Here is a 16,183-nt window from a genome sequence, read left to right on the forward strand (position 1 = left end):
CCCCAAGTCCCTCCTCCCTACCTTTTATCTTAGCCTGCTTGGCACACCTTTCTCATTCCTGAAGAAGGGCTTATGCCTGAAATGTCGATTCTCCTGTTCCTTGGATGCTGCCTGACCTGCTGCGCATTTCCAGCAACACATTTTTCTGCTGAGAACTCAGATACCAAGTAATGCAGTGCAAAAGATCTCAATAGAAAGATCAAAGAGATTAAAGATTAAAAAGATAGGCTAAAGAAAGCTGGAAGCTGAAGAAATCAGGAAAAGGAGCTTCCTCCTAAAGGGAAAAAAAGCACAAAGCTGAAGTCAGCCAGGGAGTTCATGAATTCTGCCAGACACAACAGAAAATTGTCAGACCTTTGAATGGCTAATTAGAAAACTGCATTGGAAAAGGGTAAGTGAGAGTGTCTAATCCAATATTTTGTTCTGTTGCTAGATTTCAAAAAGAAGAACTGAAATTTAGATTAGAAAAATACATTCACAGAGTAATATCCTTGGAACGATAATGACAATAATTTCATTGATGAAATCAAAATCACTTTTTATAAATATGTTTTGTGATATCCAATGCACTGCAGAAACATTCCCTTATTGTTGTTTGGTAATGAAATAAATAGCCCTATTTATCATAGGAAGAAAAATGTCAGTAGTTCACACTGCAACAGGAATGATTTACTCCACATGTGCTGGCCTTGCCAGCTGAATTGTGTTCATAAACTTTCAAAGCAGGTTCTTCTGGAAATTTGAGCGTAACTATACATTCCACTGAATCTGGTTATACATTTTTAAGATTGCCATTTAGACAGGCTTGGGGTTTTTTTGTATTTCTGTGAGGAACAATCATATGTCACCAAAAGATGCAACTGCAAGGTTAATGCTTAGATTTCTTTTGACAGATACTATGTAGACAATTCCACTGATGTACTGTTTGTGAGATGGTTCTACTGTGCAGACTTGGGCACCCAGCTTGGTCCCATCATAAAGGAGTAAGAAATCTTTGATAATTTTGTAAAATGTTTAAAAAAGCATTCACTCGTCATGTACAACATGATTTTTGTTCTGCATTTCATGAACCAAAGTTCAGGTATCCTGATGCTGGATGTACACAAAAACACAATACAATATCAAATGTTTTTTTTGTTCCCCTTTTTCTGTAGGATACTAATTGTGTAACTTTATTCGCTCATTCCCTTCTTGACTCCATTGACTTCTCAATGGAGTGCATTCCCACTAACACTATTAGGAAAGTGCATTCCCACTAACACTATTAGAAAAGTGCATTCCCACTAACACTATTGGGAAAGTGTATTCCCACTAACACTATTGGGAAAACCTAAACAAAGGGGTCACAAGGAGTTTAAAATAATTTACGGATTGGGGTTGGGGAAGGGATGAGGTGATTAACATTTCCAGAACATGAAACAAAAAGACATAAGCATGGTGGCTCAGTAGTTAGCACTGCTGCCTCACATCGCCAGTGACCCAGCCTCTTGTGACTGTCTGTGTGAAGTTTGCATATGTGCCCCATGTCTGCATGGGTTTCCTCAAATGGGCCAAATGGCCTTCTTCCACTTTGTAAAGATTCCATATGTTGTCCATTGCTTTGTACAGTCTATTAGCTTCGACATTGAGGGCAGATATCATGTTCTGCTTCTGACTGGAATTGTTGGGAATTCTGCAGCAAATGACTCTCTGCCTGCCACATGGTCTGTCCAAAGTCTGCTAGGTGTGAGATAGAATAATCTCTACTTGTTTGAAGGAGTCAAGCTCCTGTAACACTCGAAAAAACAGTGGTGAATGGAGGATCATGGCTTTGATAGGCAAGGCAAGGGACTGCTTAGTGATAGTCAAACTGGCTTTGTGCATGGGAAATCGTGTCTCACTAACTTGAATGAATTTTTTGAAGAGGTGACAAAAAGAATTGAGGAAGTCAGAGCAGCAGATGTTGTCTGTATGGACTTCAGCAAAGCATTCAACAAGTTCCACATGGTAGACTGGTTAGCAAGGTTAGATCACATTGAACAGGGGGAGAAGTAGCCATATGGATAGAGCTGATTTGAAGGTAGGAGACAGAGGGTGGTGGTGCACAGTTGTTTTTTTGGACTGGAGATCTGACCCAGCGGTGTTCCACAAGGATCGGTGTTGAGTCCACTGCTTTTTGTCATTTACCTAAATGATTTGGATGTGAATATAGGAGGAATGGTTATTAGGTTTGCAGATGACACCAAGATAGATGGTATAGTGGACGATGAAGAAGATTACCTCAGAGTACAACATACCTTGATCAGAAGGGCCAATGGGCCGAGGAGTGCTTGTTGAGGTTTAATTTAGAAAAATGTGAGTTGTTGCATTTTGGTAAGCCAAAACAGAGCAGAACATATATAGTTAGTGGTAAGGTTCTGAGGAGTGTTGCCTAACAAAGAGACCTAGGGGTGCAGGTCCATAGTTCTTTGAAAGTGGGATTGCAGGTAGACAGGGTGGTGAAGAAGATATTTGGCACGCTTGCCTTCATTGATCAGGACATTCAGTATAGGAATTGGGACGTCGTATTGTGGATGTGCAGGACATTGGTGAGACCACTTTTAGAATACTGCGTACAGTTCTGATCATCCATCTATAGGAAAGATGTTGTTAAACTTGAGAGAGTGCAGAAAGGATTTGCAAGGATGTTGCGGGACTAGAAGTTTTCAGTTATATGGAGAGGCTGAATAAGCTGGGGTTTATACCCCTGGAGCATCGGACACTAATGGGTGACCTTGTAGAGATATATAAAATCATGAGGGGGCATGGATAGGATGAATTGCCAAGGTCTTTTTCCTGGGGTGGGGGAGTCTAAAGCAAGAAGGCATAGGTTTAAGGTGAGAGGAGGAAAATTTTAAAATAATCTGACAGTAACTTTTTCATGCAGAGCATAGTGTGTGTATGGAATGAGCTGCCAGAGGAAGTGGTGGAGGCTGGTATAATTACAACATTTAAAAGGTATCTGGATGAGTATACAATGAGGAAGGATTTAGAGGGATATGGGCCAAATGTTGGCAAATAGAACTAGGTCAGTTTGGTATGTTTGGTTGCCATGGATAAGTTGGACCAAAAGGTCTGTTTCTGTGCTGTATGATTCTAAGTTCCACATGAACACAATAAAGATTCCCACTTAGTCACCACAATATCCACCACCTTCAGCATTCATTCCCTCACCACCAACACAAGATCCAATGCAGAACCTGACCAAGAATATATTGATGGCAACTTTCAAACTGTCAACCTTTATCGTCCAGAAAGACAAGGACAGATAGTGTTGGATGGAAGCACTAAGTGGCATATTATCCCAACTTGGGAAGATATCACTGTTCCTTCAGCATCACTGAATCCAAATCCTGAAACTGCCCACCAACTTATTTCGCCGCAGGCATCCATGTTTCAAGGAGGTGACTCACACCCACACTGAAAGAGAGAATAGGAATGGGCAATTAATTCTGACCTTATTGGCATCATACACAACCTATGAATCAATTTTCAGAAATCTTTTTAACAAACTTGCAAAATTCTTACACTTGTATTATAAATTTAGCATTGGTGCAAGCCATGCACCAGCGCTAAGGAGAATAAACCATGTGTTCTGGCCGAAACCCACTCTGGAGCAGAGTGTTGTTAGACTTCATATATGTAAAAAATGACTACTTTGTTCCATTAGGAGAAAGTGAGATGCTAGAGATCAGAGTAAAAAGGCATGGTGCTGAAAAAGCACAGCTGGTCAGGCAGCACCCGAGGAGGGGGAGAGTCAATGTTTCAGGAATTCCTAATGAAGAGCTTATGCTTGAAAAGTCGACTCTCCTGCCCCTTGTGTACTGCCTGACTGGCTGTGCTTATCCAGCACCACATTTTTTGACTAATTTGTTCCATTGTTGAGTTCTGTAGTGACATTGGATTCAGCTTGCAGTTACAGTCTAATCGTACAGTTAGTGTGAGATGCAATAGCTTGACACTGGCACCACAGCTGCAGCATTAACGCACCAAAATGCACAAATATTGCAAAAAACACCCTGGGAGTTCAGGATAATGTTTCACAAGTGAGATTCCGCTATCCCAATAGCTGCTGAAATATTTCTGACCTCTGAGTATTCTCTGACTCACCAGACATGCTTTCACAATTTCTTGTTTGCAACTTCTATCAAATTCTGGAGAGTTGATAAGATAGTACATCTACAATGTAATTTGCTTAGTTTTGGTCCTGTGACTGCACCTGAACCTAAAATTCAAATCAATTGCAGAACAGTTGTGTAACTGTTCACCATTCATCAAAAGTGCAATTTCAGTTAATAAAACTCTTTCAAAAATAAGGGAAGTTCTGACAGAGAACTTCAATTTTGCAAGTTAAATGGTGCTGAACTGTGCCATTAACAGCAAAATAAATACACAATAGTTGTTTGCAAATAGCTTTGTGATTCAGAGTGAAATTCTTGTGTTGTGGTGATTCTTATGTTCCTTTGGCTAAGTCACAACTGCATTGAGATTTTCGTGGGGGTGGGTTTTCATTTCGGGGTCCAGTGAGTTCTCTCGCCCTATCTTACCAAACTGACCTTATTAATTACCTGACACACACCTGGGGTATCGCTTATTTCTGCCCCATTTACCAGATGCCATTCTTGGTACAGTTCACTACTCTGTAGACATCTACTGAACCACCAGCATTCCTTTCGACGGCACCATCTCATATTGTCACTTACGCACCTACTTTGAAAAATAATGCGTTATTACACAACAGCACATTTGCTTCCATCATCCTAATTATTAATATATACTGTAAATATTTGTGGCCCCAGCAATCATCCCTGTAGCACTCCACTACTTACAGATTGCCATCCTGAAAATACTTCCATTATCTGAAATCTGTCTTCTATTAGCTAGCCAATTCTCAAGTTAATGTACCACTTCTCAACGTGAGGCATGATGACCCTCAGATTAAACTAACCATCAATTGTCTCTCTTTCTCTGTAATGAGAGAGCAGCTCTATGGTCCTCTGGGAAGTGACAATACTATGCCTTTCCGAGGTTATTTTGTCCTTTATTTTTAAGAGAGGCTTTGAGGCAGAGATGTTGAGCAGTCTGTGAGACGATAAACAACTTGTGAAGCCTTGGATGTTTCAATTTCAAAAACTTGGAACAATAGAATCAGCCTTAATGTGTGTAGTCAAGCCCCCACCCACAGAATCAGGGTTTTCTGTTTAGCTTTCAGCAGTTGCTGTTGGGATCATGAAAAAGTGTAAACTATTTATTTCCCTTTCTTAGTTACAGCCAAAAGCTGGGGGCTTGCTGCCCGCTACAGAAGTTGCATATAAGACAACCTGTGTCTGAATTTGCCTTTTGCTTAGAGTGTGTTCATGGGATGTTAATATATTGGAACAGTTAATTAGTAATAGTTACTGCATCAATTATTCTGTTCAGTTTTCCAATAGAGTTGTTATTCCAATTCCTTCTCTTTTGTTGTATTTTAACAATAGTAGATGTATAAAGTGTGTTTTGCTTTAAATCCGGTAGTTTGACCAATCGAATTGCGTCTGGAATGCAACACCTTCCATTTATCTTTAAAATAAGAAAACATTAGGGCCTAGACTATCTTCTGAATATTTAGAGGTGGTTTGGTCTGGTCCATAACAGGGACAATGGTTTTACCTTAACTTCAATACCATTGGCTCTTACATTATTAACTAATCTTCTGTGTGGTACTCTATCCTTCTGGAAATCCAAATATATTACATCTAATGGTAACTTTCATCTACTCTGCTTGTTACAGACTCAAGGAACCATAATAAATCTGTTAAGCGTAACTTTTCTTTCATGAAGCCATGCTAAACACTGTGTGATTATATTACATGTTTCCAAATGTTTTGCTATTACATCTTTAATAATAAACTCTTCCATTTCCCAAGGACAGATGTTAAGCTGATTGGCCTATACTTACCTTTATTTTGTCTCCCTTTTGAATAAAGGTGCTATATTGGCAGTTTTCCAATTCTTTGAGACTTTTCCAGAATCTAAGGATTCTTGGAAGATTACTACCAGTGCATCCATTATTTCTGTAGCTACTTCCTTTAAAATTCTAAGATGCAACCCATCAGAGCCAGGGAAATTATTGACGTATTAGTTCCCCCTATTCTCTGATGATAGTTATTGTGTTTATTTCTTCCCTACTCTCTTTAGCCCATTGATGATTTGATATGTTTGTAATGATATTAGTGTCCTCTTACTGGAAGACTGATACACAATATTTGTGCAACACCTCTACCTTTTCTGGGCTGCTCCTTATTATTTGTTGCTATAAAAACTGAATGGCCTGAAGGTGGATAAATACCCTGGGCTAGATGGACCACGCCCCATAGTTCTAAGGGAGATAGCTGAAGAGATAGTGGAGGTGTTAGTGGTGATCTTTCAGGAATTGCTAGAATCAGGGAGGGTCCCAAAGGACTGGAAAATTGCTAACTTGGCACCCTGTTTAAAAAGGGAGGAAGACAAAAGAGGGGAGATTACAGACCAATTAGTCTAATCTTGGTTGTGGGTAAGATCCTGGAATCCATTGTGAACAATGAGATTTCTGAATACTTGGAAGTTTATGGTAAACTAGGGCAAAGTCAGCATGGTTTCATCAAGGGGAGGTTGCGCTTGACAAATCTGCTAGAATTCTTCGAGGAAATAATGAACAGGTTAGACCAAGGAGAGCCAATGGATGTTATCTTCCTGGACTTCAAGAAGGCCTTTGACAATGTGCCAAATAAGAGTCTACTAAGTAAGATAAGGGCCCATGGCTTCAGAGGCAGGATGCTAGCAGAGAGTAGAGATAAGAGGATTCTTCTCAGGATGGCAGCTGGTGACAAGTGGTGTTCCACTAGGCTCAGTGTTAGGACCACAACTTTTCACTTTATACATCAATGATCTCGAAGGAACAGAGGGTATTCTGGCTAAGTTTACAGATGATACAAAGAGAGGGAGAAAGATAGATCGCATTGAGGAGACATGGAGACTGCAGAAGTATTTGGACAGGTTAGGAGAGTGGGTAAAGAAGTGGCAGATGGAATACAATGTGGGAAAGTGTGAGATCATGTACTTTAGTAGGAAGAATAGAGGCATGGACTATTTTCTAACTGGGGAGAAAATTCAGAAGGTTGAAGTGCAAAGAGACTTGGGAGTTCTGGTCCAGTATTCTCTCAAGATAAATTTGCAGGTCGATGGCATTTATCTTGCAATGATGGCATTTATTTTGAGAGGACTTGAATATAAAATCAGGGATGTATTTTAAAGCTCTATAAGGCTCTTGTCAGGCCACATTTGGAGTATTGTGCGCAGTTTTAGGTCCCATATTTCAGGAAGAATGTACTGGCCCTGGAGCGTGTTCAGTGGAGGTTCATGCAAATGGCCCCAGGAATGAAAAGCTTAACATATGAGGAATGTTTTAGGACTCTGGGTTTATACTCAATGGAGTTTAGAAAGATGAGGGGAGATCTAATTGAAATATACAGCAGACTGAATGGCCTAGACAGAGTGCATGTTGGGAAGATGTTTCCATTGGTAGGAGAGACTAGGACCCGAGGGCACAGCCTTAGATTAAAGGGAAGATCTTTTAGAATGGAAATAAGGAGAAACTTCTTCAGCCAGTGAGTGGTGAATCTGTGGAATTCATTGCCCTGGAAGGCTGTGGAGGCCAGGTCATTGAGTATATTTAAGACGGAGATAGATAGGTTATTGAGTATCAAGGGTTACGGGCAAAAAGCGGGAAAATGGGGTTGGGAAACTTATCAGCCATGATTGAATGGCGGAGCAGACTCAAAGGGCTGAATGGCCTAATTTCTGCTCCTATGTCTTATGGTCTGATCATCTGATTTGCCCAGCCTTGCTCTCTCAGGAGCTTATGCTCATTGTTGCCTCTTTTTCCTTTTACAGACATCTGCTTCTGTTTACATTTTATCTCCATTGCATTTGTTGATATTGCTCCATGTAGACTTGCTTATTTATCTTTAGAATTTCAAGTAATGTTGTTGAATAACATATTCCACTAGAAACGCCATTTAGTGCAACAGTTATCTCTGCCAGTGTTGGTGTACCACATGGTCCAAGTGGATCGTGGGAAGATGTTTCCATTGATAGGAGAGACTAGGACCCAAGGGCACAGCCTTAAAGTAAAGGGAAGACATTTTAGAACAGAGATAAGGAGAAACTTCTTCAGCCAGAGAGTGGTGAATCTATGGAATTCACTGTCACAGAAGGCTGTGGAGGCCAGGTCATTGAGTATATTTAAGACAGAGATTGATAGCTTCTTGATTGTCAAGAAAAAGTGGGAGAATGGGGTTGAGAAACTTCTCAGCCATAATTGAATGGCGGAGCAGACTCAATGGGCTGAATGGCGTAATCTCTACTCCTATGTCTTATGGGCTTATGGTCCTTCTGTGCTCTTACTCCATCTTTCTTCATTCAGTCGAATAATGTGAATGTTTCTGGCCACTCTTCTTCAAGCCGAGTAAGTATTGCTCAAATCAGTTGGAGAACATTATTTCCTTTATCTTACAGATTTTTCAACTCTAAAGAATGTAGAACTGGGAAACCAAATCCAGGTACAGAATATATCCAAATAATTTAAGCCTGCGCTATTGATATCATCTGACTTTAAAACGTTTGTTTTTATTTGATTTTTATCATGCAAGTAAAGTGCCTAGCATAAGATTTGTGCATGGAGAACACAGCAGACTTCGCATTTTTGCACTTAACAGCACCACTGAGTACTTGTGTGTCAAGATTTAGAATGAATCTCTGTCACATTGTTATAGTTGTGATATTTAGCTATTACTTGGTAAATAAAGATTATCAATATTAACTGTGACTTTATCTCTTGCTTGATTCACAGACAAGTTGCAGAAAGAACTTCCATTTTGTCTAAACACTATTAGCACTGTTATGAAACCATTTTCACTTCAAGATTGGCTCTGCCAGCACAATCAGGATATCAAAGAAAAGTGTGTTATTGACATGTTTGGTGATCAGTTTGAGACCAAGGTGAAAGAAAGAGTTTAATTCTGTTAGAGATTTGTTGAGCTTGGTTGCAATAATTTATATTATCATCGGTTTGTGCCTGTTAATTGTGATGTGCCTGTTTGTGTGGTTCTGACAGACAGTAGTGTATGCAACTGGAGAGAGTGAGGAAAAGCAGAGTGCAGACACCTGGATATGGCAGCTGGTAAGGGGCTTTAATGTTCATCTCATAATATTTTTCTGACATTCTTAAGCATGAATCAAATCTAGCTTTCAGTTCTTCCATATGCTTTCAGAATAAGGTTTAATTTTTGCCTCATAGCTGGCAGGCAGAGCTACTGCAGCTTAAAGATATATCTTTGTCTAGATGCCAATGGTTCACAAATGGCCGGCATCATATGGTCCACACTGAATGAAATCACTGTCATCTTGGCCACGACTTTCAAAAGCTACAGCTAAGGTATTCATCAGCTATATGGGCAGAGCACAAGCATGGAAAAAAAATCAAGATAAACATGGAAAATAGGAGCAGAAGTGGGTCGTTCAGCCCTTTTGAGGATGATCATCCTATTCAGTACCCTGTTCCCACTTGCACCCCATACCCTATGATCCCTTTAGCCCAAGAGCTAAATGGATTTCCTTCTTGAAAACATTCAAACTTTTTGCCTCAAACCATAGAAACCCTACAGAGTGGAAGTATTTGGCCCATCAAGTCCACACCAACCCTCTGAAAAGCATCTCACCCAGACCCACCTACCCTATATTTCCCATGGCTAATCCACCTAGCCTGTACATTCCTGGACACTATGGTGCAGCATGTGCAATCCATCCAACCTGCATATCTTTGGATTGTGGGAGGAAACCAGAACACCTGTAGGAAACCAACACTGACACAGGGAGAATGTGCAAATTCCACACAGACAGTTGCCTGAGGCTGGAATTGAACCCAGTTCCCTGGTGCTGTGAGGCAACAGTGCTAACCACTCAGCCACCATGCCACTCCTCACTTCCACTGACTGGGAATTCCAAGGCTCACCACTCTCTGAGTGAAGAACTATGTTCTCATCTTGGTCCTAAATAGCCATCCTGTATCCTTAGACCAGGACCCCTGCTTCTAGACTCTGCAGTTATTGAGAATATCGTTCCTGCATTTATCTTGTCTGGTCTGTAAGAATTACATAGAATTCTATGAGAATCACCCCCTGTCCCCAACTATTTTAAACTCCAGTGACTATAGCCCTATCTGATCCAATCTGTCTTCATACGTCAGTTCTGCCATAGCAGCAATCAGCCTGGTAAACCTTTGGTGCACTCCCTTCAGAACCAGAACATCCTTCCTCAGAGAAGAAGACCAAAGCTGCGCACAATACTCGGATGTGGTCTCACCAAGGTCCTGCTCGATTGCTGCTCCCATACTCAAATCCTCTCACTCTGAAGGCCAACATACCATTTGCCTTCTTCACAGCTGCTGCACCTGCTTCTTTACTTACAGAGGGACGGGAAATGAGATGTGCCAGCCTTAGGCACGTTTCTGCCCAATTCTTTATGCTCAATTTTCATCTGGTAGCATTTTGTGTGCTACAGTGTGCATTTCATGTCAAATCTTCAGTAAGGGCTTGCGATGTTTACATGGATACCTGGCACAACTTCACAAGTTTCATCCTTAGGGCTTTTCTTCTGTTTATTCAAAAAGTGTTGCAAAGACAAAAAGGAAATCCCACGTGCATTGGAGTAGTTTTTTTCCTTCCACACTTCCAGTCAGTTTTTCACACTCCATTATTAATTTTTCAATCATTCTGAATTGTTCATTCATTGTCTTGAGAGTTTTTTTTTTAACTTACTCATTGCACAAGTCTATTTTAAAATATCCCAAATAAACAAATCAATTTTTTTCTACAAAGTCACCTGAAAGGCACTTAAGTCTGTGATCTGATATCTGGAGTGTCCTTGGCCAGGCAAGCTGGAAGATTAAATAGAGATGCTCTCCTTCTGTTTCACCTCTCACTGGACTTTCCACTAATGGTCTACAATATGTGACTCATATCTGGTTGAATATTGTGATGAATCCTTTTTTTCTGCTGTATCGATTCATGCTGCAGGAGCCAAAATTCAGTGAACATTGCACCATTAGGAGTCGACGCAATTCAAAAGATGCTATATTTGACTTCCAAAGTATTAGTTATGTTCAATTCTGCCTAGCAACAGGATCTGTTGCAGATGTTTCAATAGGTCACTCAGGACAGTTCAGGGTTCACTGAAGAGGAGTCTGAAAGGTGACCAGCAAGGAGACTAGAAGACAGTGTGGGAGTGATGGAAAAGGAGATTCCATGTTAGATGTCATATCAGACTTGAAACATTACCTCTGTTTCTCTCTCTGCAGATGTGGCTACCCCTGCTGAGTTTCTCCAGCATTTTCTGTTTTATTTCAAATTTGCAGCATCTGCAATATTTTGCTTTTATCCATGTTAGGCAGGACTGCTAAAGCAGTTGAAACTACATGGGTTCTGTGTACTGCTGTGTCATGAAGTCCTAAAGGAGTTGAATACCTGTGTTTTGAGGCCTCAGGGAAGACCTCGAAGCTCTGTAAGGCCTGCACACAATTAATATTTAGTCCATTGAACTTCATGGGCTCTGCTTATTTGGGTACATAGAAGTCAGAGAGCAGTTGGATACCTCTGCGTAGCGAGGACCCAGAGAGGTTCTAGGAGCTGTGAAGGGCTGAAAAGAAGCCAATCCACAATTAGTTCAGCACAGCAGAGAGTGGACGTTTGAAATTCCACTGTATTTGTTTTGTGCAACTGAGCAAAACTGGAGCTCAGGAAAATCCAATGGCAGGATCGGCTTGGTGAAGCTCACTGTTTGTGAAAAGCTGGAGTTGTGCTGTGAGTAAATGTTGGAGTGCAGTTTTCAAGAGATGGGCTGAGATGGAGGTTGAGATCACTGAGGAGTTGTTCAGTGCAGCAGTGAGAGATTCTAGGTGAGATTTGGGAAGCAGTAAAATGAAGATTTTAAAGAAGAGTGGGTGAAACAATACAAGGCCTTGGAGGAGGAGAAGATGCAAACCAAGTAGAGAAAGAAAACCAAGGCGTGACATGGTGATGGTTGTCACTCTACCAATGAATGGTGATAGGAAATGTAAATAAATGAAAAAGCATTGTGATATTAGAATATACTTACTGAGTCATGAAATGTGCCTTTGAATTCTGCTGGGACACTACAATATTCACGAACATAAATTAACCATGGGCTGTAAGTCTCACTTTGACCACCTGAGGGCGCTCTTGCTATTCTACAGTCACATGAACTTTGAAATGGCTTGTGTTTTAAGCAACTCCTCTGCTTGACTGAGTTGGAATGATTTCAAGCCATTCCCAAACACTTGACTGTATTTTGTATGCAGTTGATTTATTTTGTTTCAGCAGAGATTGGATTTGGAGACTAGAAAGTCACGCGTTCACAAGTGCTCATTGGCCTTAACAGTGTGTCACGAGGGTATAATATATTTTTTTTATATATGACAGATCACAACCAAGCATAATCATAACTTTTACGTAAAGATGGCTCTTCAATTATTCTCTTTTTCAGGAGGGTAAATCTGTTGTGGTGATCGATGGCAAGACTACCAAACTTACTGCTGGAGATAGCTTTCTCGTCCCATTAAATACTAAGTAAGTGTATATACTGAAGACAGTTAGGTCTGTAAAATTATAAGAGTCACAGTATCACAAACTAGAGAAAACAGACCTCTCAGTTGCATTTCTACTGGTTCATTATTCCTGCACCTCCTGCTACAAAAATAATCGACCATGGAAGTGGAAAGTGAGCTTAGTGAGATGTGATGGCGGTGGTGATTTTATGTAATTATGTTTTGGGTATTAAGAGGAGAAAGTGAGGGCTGCAGATGCTAGAGATCAGAGCTGAAAATGTGTTGCTGGAAAAGCGCCGCCTTATGCCCGAAACATTGATTCTCCTGTTCCTTGGATGCTGCCTGACCTGCTACGCTTTTCCAGCAACACATTTTCAGCTTTGGGTATTAAGACCCAAGTTCACCCCATCTTCAGTTAAGACTCTCCAGGAGCCAGTTAAAGACCATTTGAAGGGCCCCATCTGCCTAGTCTGCAATTAATTTGGCCTATCTGATGGTTAATCAATGAGAGCAACTGATGGGGATGTCCCTCATAATGTTTGCACAATGGAAGGGCAGAAGTTAGGGAAGGGGGCCGTCTGCAGACAGTCAGTCAGATCTTGCCCTAATTTTCTGACTCCTCACTCCCTCCTTTTGACCCCTAACCCAAGAATCCTTCCCCATCCCTCTCAAAAATATTGACTTTTCCTATGGGAATCTGATGTGAGAGGCACAGAGCTGCTGGCCGTCAATGGGCTAGCAGCTCTTGGCAGCTAACATTTCCTTCTTGCAGGTCCTAATTCCTGTAGCTCACTGGCAACCAATCAGCTGCCTGATTGTGAGAAGATCCGACAGGCTTCCCCACCTTCGCAGGCCTCAGCTTTCTCTTGTCCAAACTCTCCCACTTTCAAACTTAGTCCACCGGATAGTCCGTGTCTTTTTCCCCAGGATGGGAATGTCAGTTATTAGGGGACATGGGATTAAGGTAAAAGTAGAAAGTTTAAAGGAGTTGTGAGAGACAGGTTTTTTGCACAGAAGGTGATAAATGTCGAGAATGCACTGCCAGAGGAGGTGATAGAAGCAGATACAGTTGCACTGTTTAAACATTTAAGAGGCATCTTGATGGATACATGAACAGGCAGGGAATAGAGGAATACAGACTGCAGAGAGGCGAAAGGTTTTTACTTTTGAAAGGCTGATTTAATGTGTTGGTGCAGGCGTGGTGGCCTGTTCCTGTGCTGTATTGTTCTTTGTTCTTTGAGATCAGTCAACTCCTGCAATTTCCTGCTCTCCATGTTCCAGAAATAAAAAGCAATCTGCTGTATTCTCAGCACTGAAATAAAGAATGCATGTTCATTTCATTTCAACCTTTCTATCTTTTCTTTATGCAAGATATATTTGGAAAAGAGCTGAAGGAACAATTGCACTTTGTGTCATACAGGATCCAGCCCTGAAGAAATCCTATGTTAAATAACAATCCTGCAGGCTCAGCATTATCCTCACCTGTCTCATTCATTGCACATGTAATTGTTGGAATAATTTGAAGTGAATCCTCTCATTTATTATAATTACTTTTTTTAAAATTTTGGATAAAGAATGAATCACAGGTTAAAAGAATGAAAATCTTTAGATGTTCTAAATACAGATACATGGGAGAGGGGCTAAAAAAAGGCCCTCCATTGGTCATTATATGAGCTGAATCTGAAGAATAAGCTGCTGTGGCTCTGAGACATTTGACTTGTGCTGGAATGTGATCTGAACTTGATCAACAAAATCCAGGCAATTATTGTTTTTTAATGTAATAATGCAATAGTTAGTAATTAATCAGTGTGGTTTGCATTATGTATCAATAATAAGAGGAAATTCAACTGATTGTGATACACAACAACTTAAATAAAAATATCATTCGTACAATGCTCGATCCTTCTTGCAAGCAGTGATTCGAAACCAAGCACAGGTTTGACCAGAAGCAAGTTTGGAATGCAGAGGAGATACAAAGTGCAGATTTCTATAATTTTTATATTAATTTTTACAATGAATTTGTGTTTATTCTAATGTTTAAGTCACAAAGTGTAATCAAATTCGGGAAATAGAATAGGAAACTGGGAGGTGTAAGGCTGAGGTAATTCAGTGCCACTGCTGAATAATTACAGTTCGCTGAGTCAGTTGATTTTCTTGCAAATGTTTTGTCTCCCTCCAGAGTGACACCTTCAGTGCTGTGAGGCCTCCACATGAAGCGCTGTCATTGTGATTCTGCCCTGAATTTATACGGTTCTGTCTGTTGTGGGCAGGTGGTTCTACTTCCAGTTTTGTAAAGTAGTGGTCTGTAGATGGGGTCTATTACAACATGTTTGTCTAAGGAACCAGTGAATAAATACCAGGCCTCCAGGAATTCCCGAGTTTGTCTTTGTTTAGCCTGTCTCAGTATCGTGACGTTGCCTCAATTGAATTGGTGTCCTTCATTGTCAGCGTGTACTAATATAAGGGAGGACTGGTCATGTCGTTTTGTTGCAAGCTGATGCTCGTGTATTCTGGTGGCGACTGCCTGTCCTGTGTAATGTTTCTCGCAGTTGCTGCATGGTATTTTATATATCACATTCATCCTGCATGTTGTGGGTATGGGGTCTTTTGTCCTGGATAGTAGCTGGTGAAGTGTGGCTGCTGTTATTATTCCCAGAGGACATAAAAGTCTTGTGGAACAAGTACTTGATGTCTCTGCCCTCATCAATCCTTTTCATTACTCCTTAAAAAATCTCAAGTTAGTGAGAAATGTTTTCCCACACACAAAGCCATGTTGACGATCCCTAATCAGTCCTTGCCTTTCCAAATGTAGGTAAATCCTATCCCTCCAGACTCCCTCCAACAACTTGCCCACCATCACTGTCAGGCTCACTGGTCTATAGTTCGCTATAGACCTCTTTTCTTAAATAGTGGCACCACATTAACCAACCCCAGTCTTCCAGCCGCTTGCTGAGATATCTTGCTGTTGTCTTGATGCCATTCCTGGCAACTGAACTAGTACAGTGCAAAAAGAAGCCATCTGGATAATAGTATCTGCATTTTGGATTTGTGACAATCTCCTGCCTTTTCCCCATAACCCTGAACATTTGTGGCAGGAGTCAGAGGATGGTGATAGAAGGCTGTTTATGTGACTGGAGGCTAGTGTCCAGTAGTTCACCAGAGGGTTTGGTGCTGGGTCCCTTATTGTTTATGTATATAACAAATAATGCAGATGAGAACTTGGGGGAGAACGATAAGTAAGTTTGCAAATTACATGAAGATTGCCTGGGAGGTAGAAGGTCTTAACTTGCAGAAGAATATAAACAGATTGGTCAGTTGTGCAGATCAATGGAATTTAACCGTAAGTATGAGGTGATGTACTTTGGAAGACGTAACAAGACAAGAGAGTACTCCATGAATGGCAGGAAACCAGGAAGCTCAGAGGAACAGAAAGATCTTAGATTATTTGCCTACAGATTCCTGAAGGTGGCAGGACAGATTCTTATGGCAGTTAAGGCATACAGGACACTTCCTTTTGTCAGTGGA

General features: G+C 40.8%; 1 protein-coding gene across 1 annotated transcript in view; it reads left to right on the forward strand.

The window, feature by feature from the left end:
- The window catches only part of haao (3-hydroxyanthranilate 3,4-dioxygenase), a 25,086-nt gene extending 10,533 nt beyond the window's left edge, over positions 1-14,553 (forward strand). Inside the window, exons 4-9 of the mRNA XM_043695691.1 lie at positions 894-983; positions 8,554-8,597; positions 8,888-9,036; positions 9,152-9,217; positions 12,598-12,680; positions 14,030-14,553. Of these exons, the coding sequence (XP_043551626.1) occupies positions 894-983; positions 8,554-8,597; positions 8,888-9,036; positions 9,152-9,217; positions 12,598-12,680; positions 14,030-14,111 (514 nt within the window). The 3' untranslated portion in view covers positions 14,112-14,553. The remainder of the gene's footprint in view (positions 1-893; positions 984-8,553; positions 8,598-8,887; positions 9,037-9,151; positions 9,218-12,597; positions 12,681-14,029) is intronic.
- Positions 14,554-16,183: the final 1,630 nt, after the last annotated feature.

The sequence above is a fragment of the Chiloscyllium plagiosum genome, chromosome 9, assembly GCF_004010195.1.
Source record: "Chiloscyllium plagiosum isolate BGI_BamShark_2017 chromosome 9, ASM401019v2, whole genome shotgun sequence".
NCBI lineage: Eukaryota > Metazoa > Chordata > Chondrichthyes > Orectolobiformes > Hemiscylliidae > Chiloscyllium > Chiloscyllium plagiosum.